Source organism: Hordeum vulgare, chromosome 4H (genome assembly GCF_904849725.1).
Source record: "Hordeum vulgare subsp. vulgare chromosome 4H, MorexV3_pseudomolecules_assembly, whole genome shotgun sequence".
Lineage (NCBI taxonomy): Eukaryota > Viridiplantae > Streptophyta > Magnoliopsida > Poales > Poaceae > Hordeum > Hordeum vulgare.
Window position 1 is genome coordinate 605,440,515 of NC_058521.1, and position 19,484 is coordinate 605,459,998.

The 19,484-nt window shown below is 43.5% G+C and overlaps 2 protein-coding genes across 2 annotated transcripts; one reads left to right on the forward strand and one right to left on the reverse strand.

Annotated features, from left to right (window-relative positions):
- Positions 1-4,304: 4,304 nt before the first annotated feature.
- LOC123450027 (protein HLB1-like) lies at positions 4,305-10,764 on the reverse strand. Its single transcript, XM_045127421.1, has 14 exons — positions 10,305-10,764; positions 8,867-8,986; positions 8,704-8,773; positions 8,482-8,592; positions 8,159-8,242; positions 7,615-7,665; positions 6,889-6,918; positions 6,728-6,790; positions 6,538-6,603; positions 6,292-6,408; positions 5,897-5,932; positions 5,061-5,180; positions 4,784-4,954; positions 4,305-4,696 (listed from the first exon to the last, which is right to left on the reverse strand). Exons 1-14 carry the CDS (start codon positions 10,628-10,630, stop codon positions 4,586-4,588), a joined length of 1,476 nt encoding a protein of 491 aa, XP_044983356.1. The 5' UTR covers positions 10,631-10,764; the 3' UTR covers positions 4,305-4,585.
- Positions 10,765-12,481: 1,717 nt separating this feature from the next.
- On the forward strand, positions 12,482-17,060 carry LOC123450028 (heat shock 70 kDa protein, mitochondrial-like). The gene is made up of 6 exons (XM_045127422.1): positions 12,482-12,658; positions 13,405-13,481; positions 13,579-13,657; positions 13,768-14,337; positions 14,459-15,079; positions 16,117-17,060. The coding sequence occupies exons 1-6, from the start codon at positions 12,602-12,604 to the stop codon at positions 16,735-16,737; spliced, it is 2,025 nt and encodes a 674-aa protein (XP_044983357.1). The 5' UTR covers positions 12,482-12,601; the 3' UTR covers positions 16,738-17,060.
- Positions 17,061-19,484: the final 2,424 nt, after the last annotated feature.

Consider the following 19,484-nt stretch of genomic DNA (forward strand, 5'->3'; position numbering starts at 1 on the left):
TCGGCGTAGATTGATGTACGCCGACGGCTTTACTGTGCCTACGGTCTTTCCCCTGCCATCGGCGTACCTCAATCTCTGTCGACGGGGACCGTTGGCGTAGATAAGGCCATCGTCAGCGCCCGTTATTCCGGTAGTGACTGGTATGTAACGACAAAGCATCCATCGTTAGATTGTTGTTCCTTGGAAATTCATGTTGTTTTTCCTTGTATAAGATGTCAATAATTTTGTAAGATGAATACATAGCAGCGGCGGAGCTACGTTGTATGTTGCAGGGGCCATGGCCCCCCAGGCTGGGTAAATTTTGTGGAAGAAAAAAATTAGAGCAGAAGATTAGGGAAAATATAAACTTTTGGCTCCCTTAAGCATCCATATTTTCTGTTTGCCCATATCTGTCCAACTAAAGAGTTGCATTTTATTTTCCTTATGACGTTATGAATGACTCATAACTTTTGAATCAATTTCTTGAAACATTTTACATATTTCAATTCACTGCGATAAAACCTTAAAAATAAGACCACACTTGGATACACTTTGACTAGTTGATTTTTTTTTTCTCATATTTCAATTTTAATGATTTTACTTGTTTCAAGAAACATATTACATTCATTTAAAAAACATTTTTAAGTCCTTAAAAAAACTAATCTCACTCATTATTAAAAAATGATTTCACTAATTTCAAAACACTGATTTCACTCATTTAGAAAAGTCAGTTCGCTCATTCAACTAAATGCCAATTTTCACTCAAATGGGAAATCTAGCTTTCACATTTCAAATTACAGATTTCACTCGCTGAAAAAAAACAGACATCACCCATTAGAAAAATAAATTTCACTTATTTCAAAACATAGATTTCAATTAAAAGCTAGGCTTCAATAAATTATGCAAAATAGTTGCAATCATTTCAAAATATATATTCCACTCATATAAAAATATCAAACATTAAATTCATTCTTTTCAAAATACCGATTTCACTCATTTCAAAAACTATAATGCACTTATTTCACTCAATCTATTTCAATTTCTTTAAAAAAATATTTCACTCATTTCAATTAAAATCGAGGTTTAAATTATTTTCAGAAGCTAATTTCACTCGTTTCAAAAAAACTCATTTCACTCATTTAAAAATAATAATGTTTGTGAAATATAACTAAAAATCAATTTGAATTATATTTCACAAAAAAACAAATTCGCCAGCTGGAGTAACCAGCTTGGTAGATAAGCAGTTTCAGATACTGAAATATATTGAGTGAAATAAGTGAACTGAAACTTTGAAATTTAAACATGTTTGAAATGTATTATAGATTGGGCTTGTACAAAAGGTCTTGGTGCTAGGAAGTTCAAATATATTAAAAATATTAAAATGGTTTAAATGATATGAATGATTCACTATTGAAAGTCACGCTTGATCAATCCCTTTCCCAACGGTCTACTTTCCACTATTTAATTGTAATGTGCCAACTACGATTCTTATTTCGTTGAGTTTGATGTTGTTGTCTTTAGGGGAGACAAACTCAAAGTTGTCTTTGTTGGTCATATCAAGGATAACCTTTACGCTATTGTTTTCTCAAATTGAGCTCTCATCTTTCAACATGCCTAACAACCAAGAGCGACGTGATGTGGCTATGGCACCATAGAATGGAATGGAATATTATGTAACAATCCTATGCAATGATGGAATGAAATTTAATGCATCTATGAGATGAATTTGAACGTGTATGATGCACCATGAGTTATTGAGTATCATGTGATAGTCAATTGCTATGATAGAGCTAGCATATCAAAATCGGGGTTTCATCCCCAATGAAAGTTAATATTACTTCATTAGTTAGTACTAGCTATTTTAGTGTAGGAAGTCCAAACCATAACAAGATATGACCTACCTGGATTTTTTGTTTAATTCAGTCCCCTCCCAATTCGTTACATACTCAAAATGTAGCTATACGAGAACATCTCTTTCATGAGAGCAAAGCCATTTAAGGGTTTGTGGGTTGACTACGTACGTGATGATCCAACACCGTTCAGAAGCCATGCCTTCCAGTAAAGACAAGGGCAACACACTATACATTCCAATAGGTAATGCCGCACTTGTGGTATTACATGCAACTCTTTGATTTTGTATCACCAACCACCATCAAAAGTCATCGGAGCTCTATCAAGGAGCTCTACCAAGGCACATATCATGATCCCATCTTAACAGTGCTACATAGAATGATTGTTATGTCAGAAGAATAAAAAGAGAGGAAGTTTGTTTAAGTGATCTTTTTCTAGAGGTCTTAGGTAAATATATGTCATAAAATTCTACGGAGTACGTCACTTTTGTCCATTGTATGAGATGTCTCCTAGTGACATCTTTTCGAATTTTATTTTAATCATCTAATTATTTTAGAAGCATACAAACATTGCCTACTAAACACTAATAATATTATAAAAGAAAATCCATCGTATACACACTTCTATTGTATTTTCTGAGTGAAATGCATAAGGTTGTATTAGGTTCGAGTCATCGGGTGGAACGTAACGAGTTTATTCCGTTCTCAAGGATCGTTCTTGTGGTTGGTTGGGCCAAGGAACAAGAACACACTCATTCCAGTGAATGACATACTGAATACACTTATTCCACTCTCAAGGGTCGTTCTTGTGGTTGGTTGGGCCAAGGAACAAGAACCCACTCGTTCCAGTGAACGACATATGGAACACACTTGTACCCCCGATTTGCTGAAACCAGGCGGAACGACTCTTGCATTTCACCCCTCACCCCACTCACTCGCCCCAAAGGCCTAAACCCCATCCATGTCCTAGTGTCACCTCCCCTCTCGCCTATCTCCCTCCTCCTGTTCTGCCACTTGCAACGGTGACTCCCACGGCTCCCTCTGTTTGGCGCTGCCTCTCCCTCTCTGATGTTGGACTAGGAGTGGGGCGGCGGGGCAACATGCATATATGATCTTTAAGAAGGAAAATAATGAAAAACATTACAAACAAATTTGTGCACAACTTTGCAATTAAATTGCACTTTTTGTAGTATGAAAAGAACAATAATATAGTAGTATAATTTCCACACATATTGCATAGTACTTGTGTGTATACAACTACACTCACCCAAGATCAAAAAATACTCACAGGCTACGAAATAAAACCAACAATAAAGTAAAAAAATGAATTAACAAAAATTCGCAAAAATTGAACTTTCCTAGGATTGAAGGAATTAGTAGCACTAGCATTGGCATTGCCATTTAAGAATAAGAAAATGAAATAAATACTAAAATGAAATCAAAGCCAATCATGAAGTTTCCTAAGAATCAATGAATTTGTGGCTTTGCTATTACCCTTTAAGAAGAAAGAAAATGAAAGAAAAACAAAAATAACATCGAAATAATTATGTTTTATAAGGAAGAATGTATTAGTGGCATTGGTATTATCCTTTAAGAATAAAGAGAATGAAATAAATCTATAATAAATAATAAATAATAACAATAAGTGCACACTATATACAAACGAATATATTTTTTATATGCAAGAATTAGCATATATATTGAATATTTTGCAAAAATATATATTAAGAAGGAATGAATTAGTGACATTGCTAATATCCTTAAAAATTAAAAACATAAAAAATAGTAACAAAATCAAAATAATAAAATTTTATAAGAAAAAATGATTTAGTGGCATTGGTATTACTCTTGAAGAAAAAACATGATGGGAAAAGAAGTTAAAACAAACTTGTACATTTACACTCACCCAACATCTGAAAAATACCCAGAAAATAAAAAATAAAATAATAAAGTTGAAAAGAAAGAGAAATGCAAAATAAAATATATAAAAACATAATAAAAGATCAAAAGAGAGAGAGAGGGGGGATCATGGGCTCCAGCCCGGTATAAAATCGACTGACCCAATACGTGGGCAGTAAACAAAGCAACCCAAAACTTGCTCAGAGATAGACCAGGAAACAATAAACACAGATCTCAATGCAAAAATCAACGGTAAAAAAATCAACTGTAAAATCTAAGTCAAACTTCATAAAACTACAAACATTCGGTACAGAGGGAGTAGATAAATAGGGATAAGTTCAAACAATTTGAACAAACTGAGCAGACAGATAGAAATAAGTTCAAAAAAAACAGACATACTGAGTATATAGAAAGAGATAAGTTCAAATAATTTGAACAAACTGAGTTAATAGATAAGAGTGATACATACAGAAGGTGCCACGGTTTCACTAGAACATCAGCCCTGATACAATAGAGGTTCGAATTTGGGAAAGTCAAAATACAGGATAGAACATACAAACATTTGAACTAGATGGATGACAGTACAAACTCATCTTCTCATCCGTCGTCTATTACAAGTCATACATTTGAACTTGAAGGTATATATGTGTTACAGGTACAAAACAATGCCGCCTATGGTTTGGATGGTTGAACACATTACTCTACACAAGCTGTGAAAGATCACATCGGAGCAGTAAGGGCATACATAAAAAACAACTGTGGTGGGTTTTTTTGAATTGACACAGAATGCATACTGATATACATGTTGCTTTGTCCAGACCCAGCTAGTCACAACACACACAACATGGCATCATCGATCAGCCGGTGATGATGCCCGCCAGGACATCGCTCTTCCCCCTTGCGAAAATGGTGTACACAAGACGTATCGCGTCTAGCCAACCATCAAGAGACTCCCAGGTATCAGCAACCTGACATTGGCGAAAAGGGAGAGGTGAACAATGAGTTTGAAAACACGTATCAGACCAAGAGGAGTCGAGAAGGGGAGGTGTACACACCAAGAACATGGGCCCATGAGTTGTGTTTATACAGAGGCCAGCACCAGGCGGCAGCGTTAGATCGGAGCACGTGGACACTGAAACTATGTCCGCAACGTCTACCTTGATAAACCTTTTGGCTTTCTCCACGAGCGCGTTTGGTTTGACAGCAGCGCTTTCGGAAGCATTGACCTTAGATTTGTGATTGAAAAATCAGTATCGAACAAGATGGATCCCAGCAGTGATATGAATAAAGACACACGACTAGGTTATGTGTTATCAGTAACGTGATGACTACCTGCTGTAGTTCCGCATGGTTTAAGATGAACTGTGACCTCTCCCAATGTTTATGTGGTGCAATGGGGTCGTCTGCCGGAGGAGCAGTCAAATATCCCACTTTCAAATATGGCAAAGGCAGCTGCAAAGCATACAATAATAGCAAGGATGTCATAAACTCCATGATCATGAATTGCTGATTTGCAGAAGAGATGCTATGAATCGAGGCTGACCGAACATATGCATAATTACCAAAAAAAATGAGAAGGAAAAATAAAACAAAAGGAAGATGAATATTCTGCTCAGTGCTCACACACTGAGGGAACTCACATATCTTACTTGAAAGGCAGACTTACAAGTTCAGAATTTACATTCTGTAATTTGAAGGAGGCATTTCATGATTTGTGTGATTCTATTATTACTAGTTTTTATGCTCTGCTTTGTGCACAATAACATAATCAAGTCAATTGCATTTCAGTAATTGTGCATAACTTGTAGAATATGATGGATAACTTGCGGCTAGCTGGATCAGGGGACCTCCCAGGCATGCCCACCAGCGTTCTAGCCTCAATCTCGCATGGTGGGTGCTTACATGTCTTGTTTAAAGAATGCCACCAGGGGCTAGTTTTGATGGATAACTCGCAAATCAAGAAGCCCATATTCCTATAATCTTATTTAATGTTAGCCCTGACACAAGACGAATAGCAACATTACGGGACATCCCAGGTTCATCTACGATCTACCAGAGCACCAACCGCAGATAAATAAGAGATGGACCACTTGAAGATACAGACACACACATGATACAATTGTACAGACTGTACAGCAAAAAAACTGAAGTCTTAGCTGCCAACATACCATTGAGCGGACTAACCGTAGAGCACTGCGATAAACCTGCATTATGCAAAACAACAGCATTTCAGTAGGTGTTGACAATTGTTATGCCTAAATATTCACTAATGAGTAACCAACAAGTGGAAAGTGACAAAGATGGTAGACTGACATACAAGTATAACAATCAGAAAATACTGAAATAGGTGATGAGTAAACAGGTCTACATCAACAACTATAACGCTGTGTTAAGATATTATTACAATCAAGGGCAAACAGTAGGAATTCCACAACTTAAGTTCGAATATCTTATGGCACCGGATGACTGAATTACTTAGAATTACAATGTCAAAACTCAAGCTTCCATAAAGAACCAATAAGAAAATTAGCAGGCAGCACAGTGGCTGAAGAAATCCACATACCGAATAATTTGGCTTCAATGCATGAGCAGCTGCAACATAAATAGCAGACTGACTATACAGGTCATTTGGAGAGATATCAGGACCCCCAGATCTCGAGGTATCCTCAGCCAAGCCATACTGCAGCATAAAAAGGAAACAAGAGGGCGTTGATTATTGTTAACAGAGTTCAATAAGCTAACATGTATTCACATTGAAGCAGTGCTGTCCACTATTTCAGTCACTATCAAATAGAGTAAGAAAACACACCAGGACAGTTCCGAGGTTGTAAATAGCCCGGTGGAAGTCAAACTGCAACTGGATGGCAGAACGGAACTGTGTGACAAAACAAAACAAACTTAGTTTCAACACTTCCTTGAATATACATTTTGGGATATAAAAGCACTGCACAGAAGTAATGCTCAGAAGTAATTTCCACATCGATATTAAGTGCAACTACCTTACTTATAGCTGTTTTTATGATTGTTTGCTTGTCTTTAGCAGGAACAATCGCACTCAATTCCTGCATCACAAGTTTGTACCCTTGAAAATGAGTGAAAAGCAAAATGTATGGATAAAGAACTAGCCATTTCTGATATTACAGTGCATAAGTTAATGTACCTGTAGTCCAAGGCCCCAGTTGTTGAGAGCCTGCAATCAAAGAGACAGACACACAATAACTGAGACATGAAGATTAATGGCCAATTACGTAAATTTAGAGGATTGATGGAAAACGAGAAGAAATTAACTACTTTCATGCAAGACCACGGAATTTGAATGTAAAGGTTTTATTTCAGAGAACTGAACTGACAAACAAATGTAAAGCAATTTAACTTGATGTATCAAATATGATGAAAATTTTATGTAACTTGGGCATAAATGGACAGAATAGTTTAAACAGTGTACTCAGAAGAGGTCATCTAACGGAGATGTGAGCCATTGATGTTTTATCCAGAGGATGTATACAAAATCATAAAGATTGGCTGCTCAGAAGCAACTGTACGGACTCTCACAAGGTTTTCTGCAGTGCAACCTTGTAACTGTGGAAGTGAGGAGTAAAGCTCAAAGAATATCTGTGCATATCGTATGCTTGGTGATGGTGTGCATTTATGTGGAGTAAAGCTCAAAGATTATCTGTGTGTATCGCACCATAATGCAATGATTTCCTTCCTACGGTGAACTTTTTACCACTTTATTTAACTCCAACACTTCAAATTTAAGAGAAGCATTTACTGCTCCCTCCGTCCCATAATATAAGAGCGTTAGCGTTTTTGACACTATATGCTCTTATATTATGGGACAGAGGGTGTATTTGCCACTCAATCAGTCAGGAGAGTCAGTACTGACCTGGGGGCTGTTCCAGCTTAACTGGACTGCCTTGTCGTAGTTCCTTATAGCCTGAAAAAGAAGAAAACCATGAACATGGTAACTCATCAAAATCCAGTGTCTGAACAATAATATGCAGAAAAACAGGCCATTTTTTCAATGTAATGGTAAAAAATCAGGAATGTTATATGCCCTTAAGAAGTACACCCTTATTCTTAAGAAAGAATAATATGCAGACAGAATAAGGAAATGGTAAGGGACCAAAAAATACATTTTGCTTAATGCTGGGAGTTGCAACTCAATTTCGAGACTACTATGTCTACATTTGACAGAGTAACTACGTAATCAAGATTATAAAATGAATATTATTAGATCTTAAGTTTGGGCTAGCGACTTAGGAAATAGCATGGCCCCTTTTTTTATTGACAATGTGAAAAACTCGAAAACTGGATCAGTAGATGGGAATTTGGAATATAGCAGAACTGGAAAGATTTGAAACCTTTTGCCCTTTGGTCTAGCACATAGTAAAATTAGAACCATCAGAGAATGCGAGCAAGCTTATGACCTGCTGCCAGAGTTCTTCAGCCTCTTTGGTACGCCCCCGCATTTTGGCCCGATCAGCGATAGCGATAGCCCAATTGTAATATGCCTATAAGGATAAGAAAGAGGCATGAGAAGTTGAGAACTGTGATGTTTCTCAGCAAAGTAGCAAGTTATAATGAGGCATAAATGCATAAATGATATTCACGTGCATCTCATTGATTTCTATATAAAATTAGTAATCCATGCCATGGCACCAATTCTCTTTGGTATAAAAAAGGCAACAATCTTAACAATTTCCAATAGAGACCAGAACATGAACCAATAAAGTCGGAGTGGTGAACTTACATCATACAGTGTTGGGCAAAGTCGTGTAGCTTCAGCATACTTCTTGCAAGCCTCCTCAAGTAATGAATCTTTTGAAGAATCAGAGTTAGGATCCACATTATCTGCACTTTCCTGCAAATATATTCGAAAAGGTTAAAATATCTCTTTTGCAATGTTAATTTTACTAGCATCCTTTAAGCAACAGAATAAATGAAGCCCTGAAAATAAGGAATGCATTTTTACCTGGAGAACTAGGGCCCAGTTATAATATGCATCAGGGTCTTCTGGATTTCTTTCAATGGCGCTAATATATCTGCAAAACGTACCTTTAGAGAACATGCAAAGTTTGAGCTACCTATAATATTACTACAAGGCTGGGTTATAATCAGACGAGACAAACCAAGACCTTTTGGCTGCAAAGGTAAGAATACGTTGGCGAGAGCGACCTTCCTCATCAACCCCAGTGACACTATTTATCAAGTCCATGGCAACATCATGATGGGTTGAGAGTTGCAGGCTGTCCTGGCTGAAATGGACAAATGAAAGAGTTGTATAACTGGTCTTTATCATAGCTAATTTGAGAATATATGAATGATCGAATGCTATAATGCTATACTCTATTGTTCTCCTTTTGGCAAAAGATAAATTGGAGGTGCAAATTGTTAAAAAGGCAACTTGTAATCCATGAGACCATAGGCCAATATATACACGTGCTGGTGTGACTTAATATATGGAAACTATATACATCTCTAAACCTAAGGAAAAGTAGTATCAAAACAATAACCATATTGATTGAAAAGATAAAATCGTACTATAGTCACTTGTTGCATCGAAGCAGAAATCAGCCATGAGGATTCAGCAGGGCAGCAGGTAAGGCATACTAACCAGAAGCAAATCAAGTCATACTACGGCTAGCTGCTAATTGGACTAACCAAGCATCCATAGTACATTAAATGGGCGTTGCTACAAGCTTGCGGTGTGACTGTCACCTGTGCCCCACAAGTCCAAATATTTCCTTAACCCCATTCTCCACCCCGCCAGCGGTGGCTGGCACTACTCCTCTTGCCTCCCAGCTTAGGTTCTCCTCCAACCCCTCTTCTCCACTCCACTGGCCACCGACACTTCGCCGCCCCTCCTCTCCCCCACTGCCTCCTCCTCCTTCATCTCCAGCGATGCCTCGACGCCACCTCTGGTCATCGACCGTTATCGCCTCCAGTGATGTCAGCACCCTGAACAAGCTCTCATCTAAGCCCGCCATGGCACTCATTACTTGTCAGGTGCCGCTGGTTGGCGTCAGTGTCGAGGTCAGCCACCCACTCCACCCCTCTTTATCCAGCACCTTCCTCCTCCCAGATGCCTCCTCCACACAGCTCAAACAGTACAATGTATGTCGGGCAGTACGTCACATATTTAAGCGTGCACGTCCTAGACCTATCCATGCCTGCTAGCACCAGCAATCTGAAGCAGCACATTTCATTCGGAACCTTATCGGAACATGAAACAACACATCAAGCCATCGATGATTACAGAACATGGAACTAACCAGCCCTGCAAAATGACATCACGGATCCAGCCTGAAACATGTAGCAAGTGAGCCGGCCAAGCAATGCCGGTCCACTAATGATAGCAACGAGCACCAACCCATGCTCAATTGCAAGCACCAGCCAAGCAATTCAGCGCGGCAACGACCGGCAGCAGCGCAATTCACGCAAACTACATGAGAGATCTGAAGGGCGCTGTGCAACTAAGCGCAACCCAGCGGAACAAGTGGTAAACTAGAGGGTGCGTCGCGGCGAGATCCGGACGGCTCGGTGCGGACAGGGAGGGAGGGAGCGGGCGCTGACCTGGAGCGCTCGGGCGTGGCGGATCCGGGGCCATTCCCGTCGGCGGAGTCGGATCTCCCGGCGGCGGCCTCGGCGGCCTCCCCGAGCAGCTCCCCCATGGTGTAGGGCCGCCAGCCGTCCGCGTTCGTCCCCGCGTCCTTGGACGGCGCTGATCTCTCCGGGACCTCCTCCGCAGCCACCGCATCCTCCTCCTCCTCCTCTGCTGCCTCCGGCGCGGCGGCAGGCGGCTCGGTGACGGGCGCCTCCGTGTCCCCGGCGCCGTTGGGGAGCTCCGGGTCGGAGGGGTCGGCGGGCTTGGGCTGAGCGGACTCCTCCATGTCCGGCATCCGGCGGGTGGAGCGCAAGGGATCTGGGTCGCTGGCGCTGGCGCTGGCTGTGGCTCAAGGGAGTGCGCGGCGATCTCGCGGCGTCCAGTCGAAGTGTGTGTGGGGGGGCGACCGGACCGATGACGATTCACCAAGAAGGAGAGGCTGCGTCGGTGGACCTGGACCCGTCAGTGGCAAGAAATGTGCCCTGGACGCAAACTTGTGTGCTTTCAGTGGACAACAACTTGAATTTAGAATTTAGTTGGACAATCAACATTTTGCCTACCAATTGAGCTCTGGACTGTGCTCTTGCAGATCCGACAATGGGACCCTCTATGAAGCGCCCTATTTTTTTTTTAGAAACGAAAATACCAAAGCGTGAATGTTTCCTTTCTTCGTCAATTGTCAAACTGCTTTGAAAGCAGAATAAAGTTTGTTTCCAAACATACCAACGTTCCGCGGATCCCATAATTTTTTAGAGGATGGTGACGGTAACGTTCTGCCAGAGATCTCTATCAAGATCGATGAAGGGGGTGGCACCCCAATGCCATGGATGGAGGAGGGGCAACACAAGCTCAAGCAATCGCCAGACTCGAACAACATGAAGGCCCTTGAGGAAGGCGTCCTACTAGGTGGCCCCGCATCTCGGGCAGTCGATGGAGTCGGAGATGTTCTTTGTTGAAGCGACATATGCTAAGCATATTCCAACTTTGTTGTCACACCATTGCATGGGGAGGCTTGGCATCAGGAGCCCTCGTACGAGGTCGTCATCCTTGAGGGTTATAAGTCGGGCTAGCAATGAGGATTATCCAAGCGGGTATTGGACTCCCATCACAGTCCCCATGACAGCCTTTCCATGCCCGTCCCCGTCCCCATACCCTTCCGCGGGATTAAAAAGATTCTCATATCCGTCTTCGCCATTTTCTTATCCCCGTGGGTGAACCATACACGCAATCAAAAACAACCACCGATAGCATTTTAGTAGAAAAATAGCATTTCGGCATAATAAATAATATGTTGTGGCTAGAGGGATCTCTTACGACTTTTTGGCCAAAGAGGTGGGATGGGTGGAAATTTGTGCGGGTAAGGGCTGGAATTACCCGAGGTCTACTAATTTGGAAACCCACATGTAAGGTATTGACGAGTAAGGCGGGTAACGGGCACGGGTAATTCTACCCATCCCCATCCACGTCTTGCACACTGGGTAAGGTATTTGACCCACGAACTTCTCCGTGGGCATTACTGGTACATCTTCGTCCCATGATAGAGTAATTACCGACGGGGACGTGGGTAGTGGTTAACCATCGCCATCTGAGCTGGAAGAAAGGTGCTAGTTAGGTTGGCTTCCAAGGCATAAATGATGCTCTGATGGGTTCACAAGACCATGTAATAGTTTGGAAAAAAGGGGAAAAGGCTGGTGGTGTAAGAAGGGAAATCAAGAAGGCCCGACGGGATTATGAGCGCGAACGAACAAACTCTCTGTATTGGGGCTTCTCACACCGAGAATGAGAGATAGCAAGACACCTCAATGAACTACTACGTCGGGAGGAAGTGATGACCTGGCATCAGTCGTTATGTGGACTGGGCTTTTAGAAATTTCACTAGAAGACTACATATTGATCAAAATGGATGAATCTATACGTACGTATGTAGTCTTCTAGTAAAACCTCTTAAAAGACTTATATTTAAGAACGAAGGAAGTACTACTTTTGAAAAAAAAAAAAACTTTCGAAGGGGGTGCGAGATAAGGCTAACGGAAAAAGGGAGAGCCCACGAGGCGAGGCCCAGGGAGTCGCATCGCATGTATGTTCCAGAGCCTTCCACCACCACCCAACTACTGTACAACTACAGAGAGAGGGAGGGAGAGCGGCAAGGCAAGGTTCCACACCATTCCAGACTCTAGTGCGAGAGCAGAGCACAAAAGCTGCTCCCAATTCCCAAACCCTCCGCACACTGAATCGCCCAAAAACCTAGACCTCTCCGCCCCCGGCCATGCTCCTCCGCGCCGTGCGCCGCCGAGGCATCGCCTCGCCGCTCGCCACCGCCACCGTAAGCTCCTCCACTCCTCCTCTCCCCACTCCCCTACCGTACCGTCGCCTCTGTTTTTTTTTCTCTCTCTCTCTCGTGCTGATGATGTGATGACGATGATGATCGTCTCCTCTCCTGGCCCTGGGTGCGCGCATGCGCGGATGGATTTTGATGCCCCGTATATGTGCTGCTGTGGTGATCCTTTCATGCGCGGACGGATTTTGGGGGTCCAGGGGTTGTCTGCCTGTCCGTCCGATTATGCACGTGTACGGCACCCATACCATAGGAACTTGGTGCTGCTAACGAGTTTGCCATCCCGATCTGATGTAGCACTAACAAGGATTAGCACTGCTTACTGAATGATACATGCGTATTTCTTCAGTTTGACAAAATGCCCCCCTTTTTGTGCGTACAACCACCTTTGGGTGGGGTAAACAGAGTACCGAGTAGAAACGGCACAACTCTGTCTACTTGTCCATTGTTGTGGTAAATATGCACCTACAAGGATTGGTACTACTGCTTACTGAATGATATGCACATTTCTTCAGTTTGTGTGTGCATATTTCTGCCCACTAAGCCACAAAACATATGTTGTAGGGCCAGGGGTTAGTACTGTATTTTTTTGACTAATATATGCATCTTTCTTCCGGTTGGGAAGTGTTCCCTTTTGTTATTTGTGCATAGAATAGATCTGCATACCAAGATACCAAAATGTTTTAGGGCTTAACATTGTCAACGACGTGACTATTCATCTGTTTACATTTCAGCTGACTGCCAACGTCCAATCAACATGTGCTGCTGCAAATGTGTGCTCCAGATGGGCTACTTTTGCAAGAACTTTCAGGTAACAACCATCTTATTTCCATATATATGAAATTTGGTGGAGATCCTTATTACAGTGTGCATATGATGTAACTCCTTTCTGTGCTTTTGTTCCTCAGCGCAAAGCCAACTGGAAATGAGGTTATTGGAATTGATTTGGGAACGACCAATTCATGTGTCGCTGTTATGGAGGGAAAGGTGTGTCTCTGGCCCCAGCACTCTCTCTCTCTCTGCATCTACATGTTCCATTCTCTGCTTGTTTACTCCCATTTTGTCTGATCATCAATGAAACCTCTAAATAAATGCAGAATGCAAAGGTGATTGAGAATTCGGAAGGCGCCAGGACTACACCGTCAGTTGTTGCCTTTTCTCAGAAAGGAGAGCTACTCGTGGGCACTCCAGCCAAGCGTCAAGCAGTGACCAACCCACAGAACACCTTCTTTGGCACAAAGCGTATGATTGGGCGGCGCTTCGATGACCCACAGACACAGAAGGAGATGAACATGGTACCATATAAGATTGTGAAGGCTCCCAACGGAGACGCTTGGGTTGAGACCACAGATGGCAAGCAGTACTCGCCCAGCCAGATTGGTGGGTTTGTGCTGACCAAGATGAAGGAGACAGCTGAGTCTTACCTTGGCAAGTCTATTTGCAAGGCTGTAATTACTGTTCCAGCTTACTTCAATGATGCTCAGAGGCAAGCCACCAAGGATGCTGGCCGTATTGCTGGACTTGATGTCCAAAGGATCATCAATGAACCAACTGCTGCTGCTCTGTCGTACGGAACAAACAACAAGGAGGGCCTGATTGCTGTATTTGACCTTGGAGGAGGAACCTTTGATGTCTCCATTCTGGAGATCTCCAATGGAGTGTTTGAGGTCAGTGTTTGTTGTAACTTGCCTCTTACTAGTAGCTTACTTCAGTAAGTAAATTAGGCTGTTACACGGTGCTTCATTCCCCCATCACTGATATGTTGTTGATTATGTTCTTGATTGACAGGTGAAAGCAACAAACGGCGACACTTTCCTGGGTGGTGAAGACTTTGACAATACTCTGCTGGAGTTCTTGGTGAGGGAGTACAAAATCACTGAAAATATTGATCTGTCAAAGGATAGATTGGCCCTGCAGAGACTGCGTGAAGCAGCTGAGAAGGCAAAAATTGAACTCTCCTCAACTACCCAGACTGAAATCAATCTTCCGTTCATCACTGCTGATAACAGTGGAGCAAAACATCTGAACATCACACTGACAAGATCAAAATTTGAGTCTCTGGTGAATAGTCTGATTGAGAGGACCAGAGAGCCATGCAAGAGCTGCTTGAAGGATGCCGGCATAACCACCAAGGATGTTGATGAGGTCCTTCTTGTCGGTGGAATGACAAGGGTTCCAAAAGTGCAGGATATAGTTTCTGAAATCTTTGGCAAGGCCCCCAGCAAAGGAGTCAACCCAGATGAAGCTGTCGCCATGGGGGCTGCTATTCAGGGTGGCATTCTCCGTGGAGATGTGAAGGAGCTTCTTCTCCTTGATGTTACCCCTCTGTCACTTGGTATTGAGACTCTTGGCGGTATCTTCACCAGACTGATTTCCAGGAACACTACCATCCCCACAAAGAAAAGCCAGGTTGGTAACCACCGTTCCATTCCTCCTGAACTAGTAATAATATAAACGGTTCCAGTTCTATGATGTTGGTTACTCCATCAGTTATGTTGTATATATAGTGTTGCATGCTCTTTTCATTTTTCTTGGTGGCATATCATTCATGATCTTGCTCTGTTTGCTATCATTGTTTCACTTGAGATGTTTATGTGATGGCTTCGTGTCAGGACTCACTGATAGATGTGGTAATCATGATTGTTGTTCACAATTGAACTCTGGACTATATTTTTTAGGAATGTTCTCTGATATGTTTTTCTTTTCTATCAATCTCTCTAACATTAACTTGCTTGGTCTCCTTCCTAAGAGATCGATTAGCATTAGCTATGCCTGTGCCTTCTGATGGCACTCATGGAGCTGGCCTCCTCGTAGCATTATTGATTCATTCTTCCATAGCTGAACATTAAATTGTGCCTTTGTACCATAAAATTTAACATTTTGTTCATGTGATCTGTATTCAGCTTGGTTGTCATCTCTCATATTTTTGGCGTCGTACTTAGCTATGTTGGTGTATCACTGATCTTCCTCTGTTTGCTATCGAGTACTCCCTCCGTCTCAAAATAACTGTCTCAACTTTGTATAAGCTGTAGTACAAATTTGTACTAAGCTTAAGACACTTATTTTGAGACGGAGGGAGTATTTGATAGATGGTGCTGACTCATCTTGTTATAGTCATGATTGATTGTTGTTCCGCAATTACTTCGGATTATTCTTTAGAGATGTCCTCTGATAAAACTCTGTAATGTTAATTTGCTTGCTTTCACCTCTTGATGCACTTCCCTAAGAGTAAGAGGATCGATTAACATTAGCTGGCTGTGCCTTCTGATGACATTCATGGAGCTGGCTTTTCCCCATAGCATTACTGGCCTTTCTATGATTCTTATTTTACGTTTTGTTCATCTGATATGTATTCACCAGCTTGCTTGGCATGTCCATAATATTGTTTTGGCAGCACAGCATGCTAAGAAGCAACAATATAACGTCTGTGTTCTTAATTTCTGCAGGTGTTCTCAACCGCTGCTGACAACCAGACGCAGGTGGGCATCAAGGTGCTGCAAGGCGAGCGTGAGATGGCAACAGACAACAAGCTGCTGGGCGAGTTTGACCTGGTCGGCATTCCGCCGGCGCCAAGGGGCATGCCTCAGGTCGAGGTGACGTTCGACATTGACGCCAACGGCATCGTGACGGTGTCGGCCAAGGACAAGGCGACGGGCAAGGAGCAGCAGATCACCATCCGGTCCTCTGGCGGCCTCTCGGAGGCTGAGATCCAGAAGATGGTGCAGGAGGCGGAGGTGCACTCACAGAAGGACCAGGAGCGCAAGGCCCTGATCGACGTGCGGAACACCGCGGATACCACCATCTACAACGTGGAGAAGAGCCTGGGCGAGTACCAGGACAAGGTCCCAGCGGAGGTGGTCTCCGAGGTCGAGGCGGCTGTCGCTGAGCTCCGTGCTGAGATGGCCTCGGACGACGTGGAGAGGATCAAGGCCAAGATCGACGCGGTCAACCGGGCCGTGTCGAAGATCGGGCAGCACATGTCTGGCGGCGGGGGTGGGGCTGCTGGCGGCTCGCAGGGTGGTGATGATGCCCCGCAGGAGGCGGAGTACGAGGAGGTGAAGAAGTGAGGTGTGTGACAGTCTTGTGATCTTACTCCCTGTTACTCATCTCATGAGAGGTGAACAAGTTAGAGAGAGAGAGAGTGTCAGATAGATGAATAGCTAGTTTTTGGGGTGCTCTGCTGAAGCATGAAGGTGGTAGGACTAATTACGTGCGTGCGCTGTAATATAACTTGTCTGTGTTTTGTCTCGGTGAGACATGGCCACGAGAGAGATGACTGGTACTCGTGGTGGAGGGTAAAATCTTCATCTTGTAGACCTGAGCTGGTTGTGGTTGGTCCATATGCTTGTTGAATGTGAAGTTGCAGCTGCGTTGATTGGTTGAGTTAAAAGAATTCCTTAACTGTGCTGCTGATTGACTAAAATTTCCAAGTTTCTCTCAACTACAGCCAAGGATTTTTTACAAGGTGTTTCCTTTGTTTTTTACAAGTGCTGTGCTGCAGCTCCTGAAGAAAGCTTTCGGTGGTCAAACCTGTTTCTGACCCACATCATCACCCTCACCCCATGGCACCTTCGCCTTCCCCTTCCACCCCGTTCCACATCCTTCCTGCCATCGGAGGTGGCCGGCGAAGCCGCGTCGATTCCTAGGAAGTTGGTGGCGGGGCGACTCAGCTGGATATATCGGTCCTTTGCCCATCGGGAGCAGTGGTAAAGAAATCCTTTGAATGGATCAGTGAGTTCCGGCACGATTGCGGAGGAGGCTAGGTTAGCCGAAAGATGGTTATAGGTTTAAGGACACAAGATGATCCTGCTTTTTCAGGGTAAGAAGGGGTAGAGAAAATGCCTCGAGCCGAGGTCCGAGTACCAAGCGCTGCAACGTTGAAGTATGAGCCCCGTGGACTAGCAATTGCTTCTCCACGAGGCTCATACCACGCGGGGCGACTCAGCTGGCCCGACTGCTAGCCACCGTCCCCTCCTCCAACGTCGAACCTCATTGCGCGCGTGTGATACCTAGGCAATATATTATTGTATTGAATAAACTAGTTTGGTGGTGTACTAACCGGAATGCCATTGTATTCTGCCAGGAATTGTTCAAACGTATCTGGCATTGGTTGTGGTCCAGGAGGTGGTGGTGCTGGTGGCAGTGTAGGAACCTGTCCGGTTGACATAGAAGCTCTGTTATGCGTCTCTTGTGTTCAGTGGCTGCTGCAACTCTCTCGTTCCAATCAAACTGTTTCCACGTACAAAGTTCATGTAGGCCTACAAATATGACATGATGGTACTCATAAAACATAGCAATGCAGGAAATAAAGGTCGAATGAAAGAAGATAAGAGGGAAAATACTTACAGAGTACTGCTGGGCTAGCAGGGACAGTGCAGAGGACGTGCTGGAGCGGGGGCACGGTTGCTGGCTCGGCCTCGGGTCGGTAGCGCGGATCCGTTTGTAGGAGACAAAAGGGGTAATCACAGAATCCAGAATCTTATGATGAAACAGCTGATGTGATGAAACAGCCCCGTCAGCCGCCGCCGTCCACTAAGGATCAGAGCCAAAAGAGGAAACGTACCACCGCTGATAGTGGCGGCAGAAAGGGGTTTCGATCATTGAAACGTAAGTCGTCACCCCTCCCAAAAGTACCTCATCAAAATATGGAGATGAGACCTTGGGACTATAGTGAAGACAGAAATAAGAAGAGGGCAGACGCGCAGTATCAACAGTGGAAGACTAACACGGCTAACAAGAAGAAGCTGAAAGAGCCAGAGTTCCCGGTCACCCCAGAAGATCACACCGCATGCGTGAAAATGCTGAATACCCTTGCACAACCCCCTCCAACGTTGCCAGCAGACCATGAACGCTCTATTCTCAAGTCGGCTGAGGCAAAAAAGCAGCGGTTGGAGAGTAGTAGGTCCAGCGGGAAATCAGTTGCCCACCTCGGACAACAGAAAAACCAATCGTGCCCCTTGATGTCCCACAAGCGTATGGGATCGCAACAATTTTTGAGGATAGAGTATTCAACCCAAATATATTGATTCGCACGACGGGAAGCGAAAGAATATTCTCAAGTATTAGCAGCTGAATGTGTCAGATTCAACCCCACCTGAAAGATTAGTGTCTGCAAGCAAAGTATCAGTAGCAAGGTAGTATGATAGCAACGGTGCCAAAAACGATCTGTTGACAAGGCAGACTATTCCTAACTGTTGTATCAATGGCGCCAGAAAAAGCCTTGCTGACGGGATGTTAGTGCCGCTTACCTAGCCGCGGCAACGGCGCCAACAAAGTCTTGCAACAAGTAACAGCGGAGTAGTAAGGAACAGTAGTAGTAGCAGCAGCAGCAAAGTAACAAGTAACAGCAGTAGTGACAGCAGCAGCAAAGTGACAAGTAACAGCAGTAGTGACAACAACAGCAAAGTGGCCCAATCCCTTTGGTAGCAAGGGACAAGCCTAGGCAAAATAACATAGCGAGGACCAGTATAAAAGACTCGTAGGCAGTGGATCGGTGATGGATGAGTGTGACGGATGTGATTCATCATGTAACAGCTATAACACGGAGAGATATTTGACTAGCTCCCATTCATCGATCTAATGTAGGCGTGTATTCCGTATGTAGTCATACGTGCTTAGGGAAAAGAACTTGTATGACATCTATTGTCCATCCCTCCCGTGGCACTGGGTCCTAATGGAAACTACGGGATATTAAGGTTCTTCTTTTAATAAAGAACCAGACCAACGCATTAACACGCGGTGAATACATGAACTCCTCATACTATGGTCATCTCCGCGAGTGGTTCCGGCTATTGTCACTCCGGGGTTGCCGGGT

Coding starts and splice junctions, on each gene's coding strand:
- LOC123450028 (XM_045127422.1), top strand. CDS start 12,602: ATGCTCCTCCGCGCCGTGCGCCGCCGAGGCATCGCCTCGCCGCTCGCC. Junction 13,658..13,767: donor TCGCTGTTATGGAGGGAAAG/GTGTGTCTCTGG, acceptor AAATAAATGCAG/AATGCAAAGGTGATTGAGAA. Junction 15,080..16,116: donor TCCCCACAAAGAAAAGCCAG/GTTGGTAACCAC, acceptor TAATTTCTGCAG/GTGTTCTCAACCGCTGCTGA.
- LOC123450027 (XM_045127421.1), bottom strand. CDS start 10,630: ATGCCGGACATGGAGGAGTCCGCTCAGCCCAAGCCCGCCGACCCCTCC. Junction 7,666..8,158: donor CTGAAGAACTCTGGCAGCAG/GTCATAAGCTTG, acceptor CTTCTTTTTCAG/GCTATAAGGAACTACGACAA. Junction 6,409..6,537: donor ACAACCTCGGAACTGTCCTG/GTGTGTTTTCTT, acceptor TTTATGCTGCAG/TATGGCTTGGCTGAGGATAC.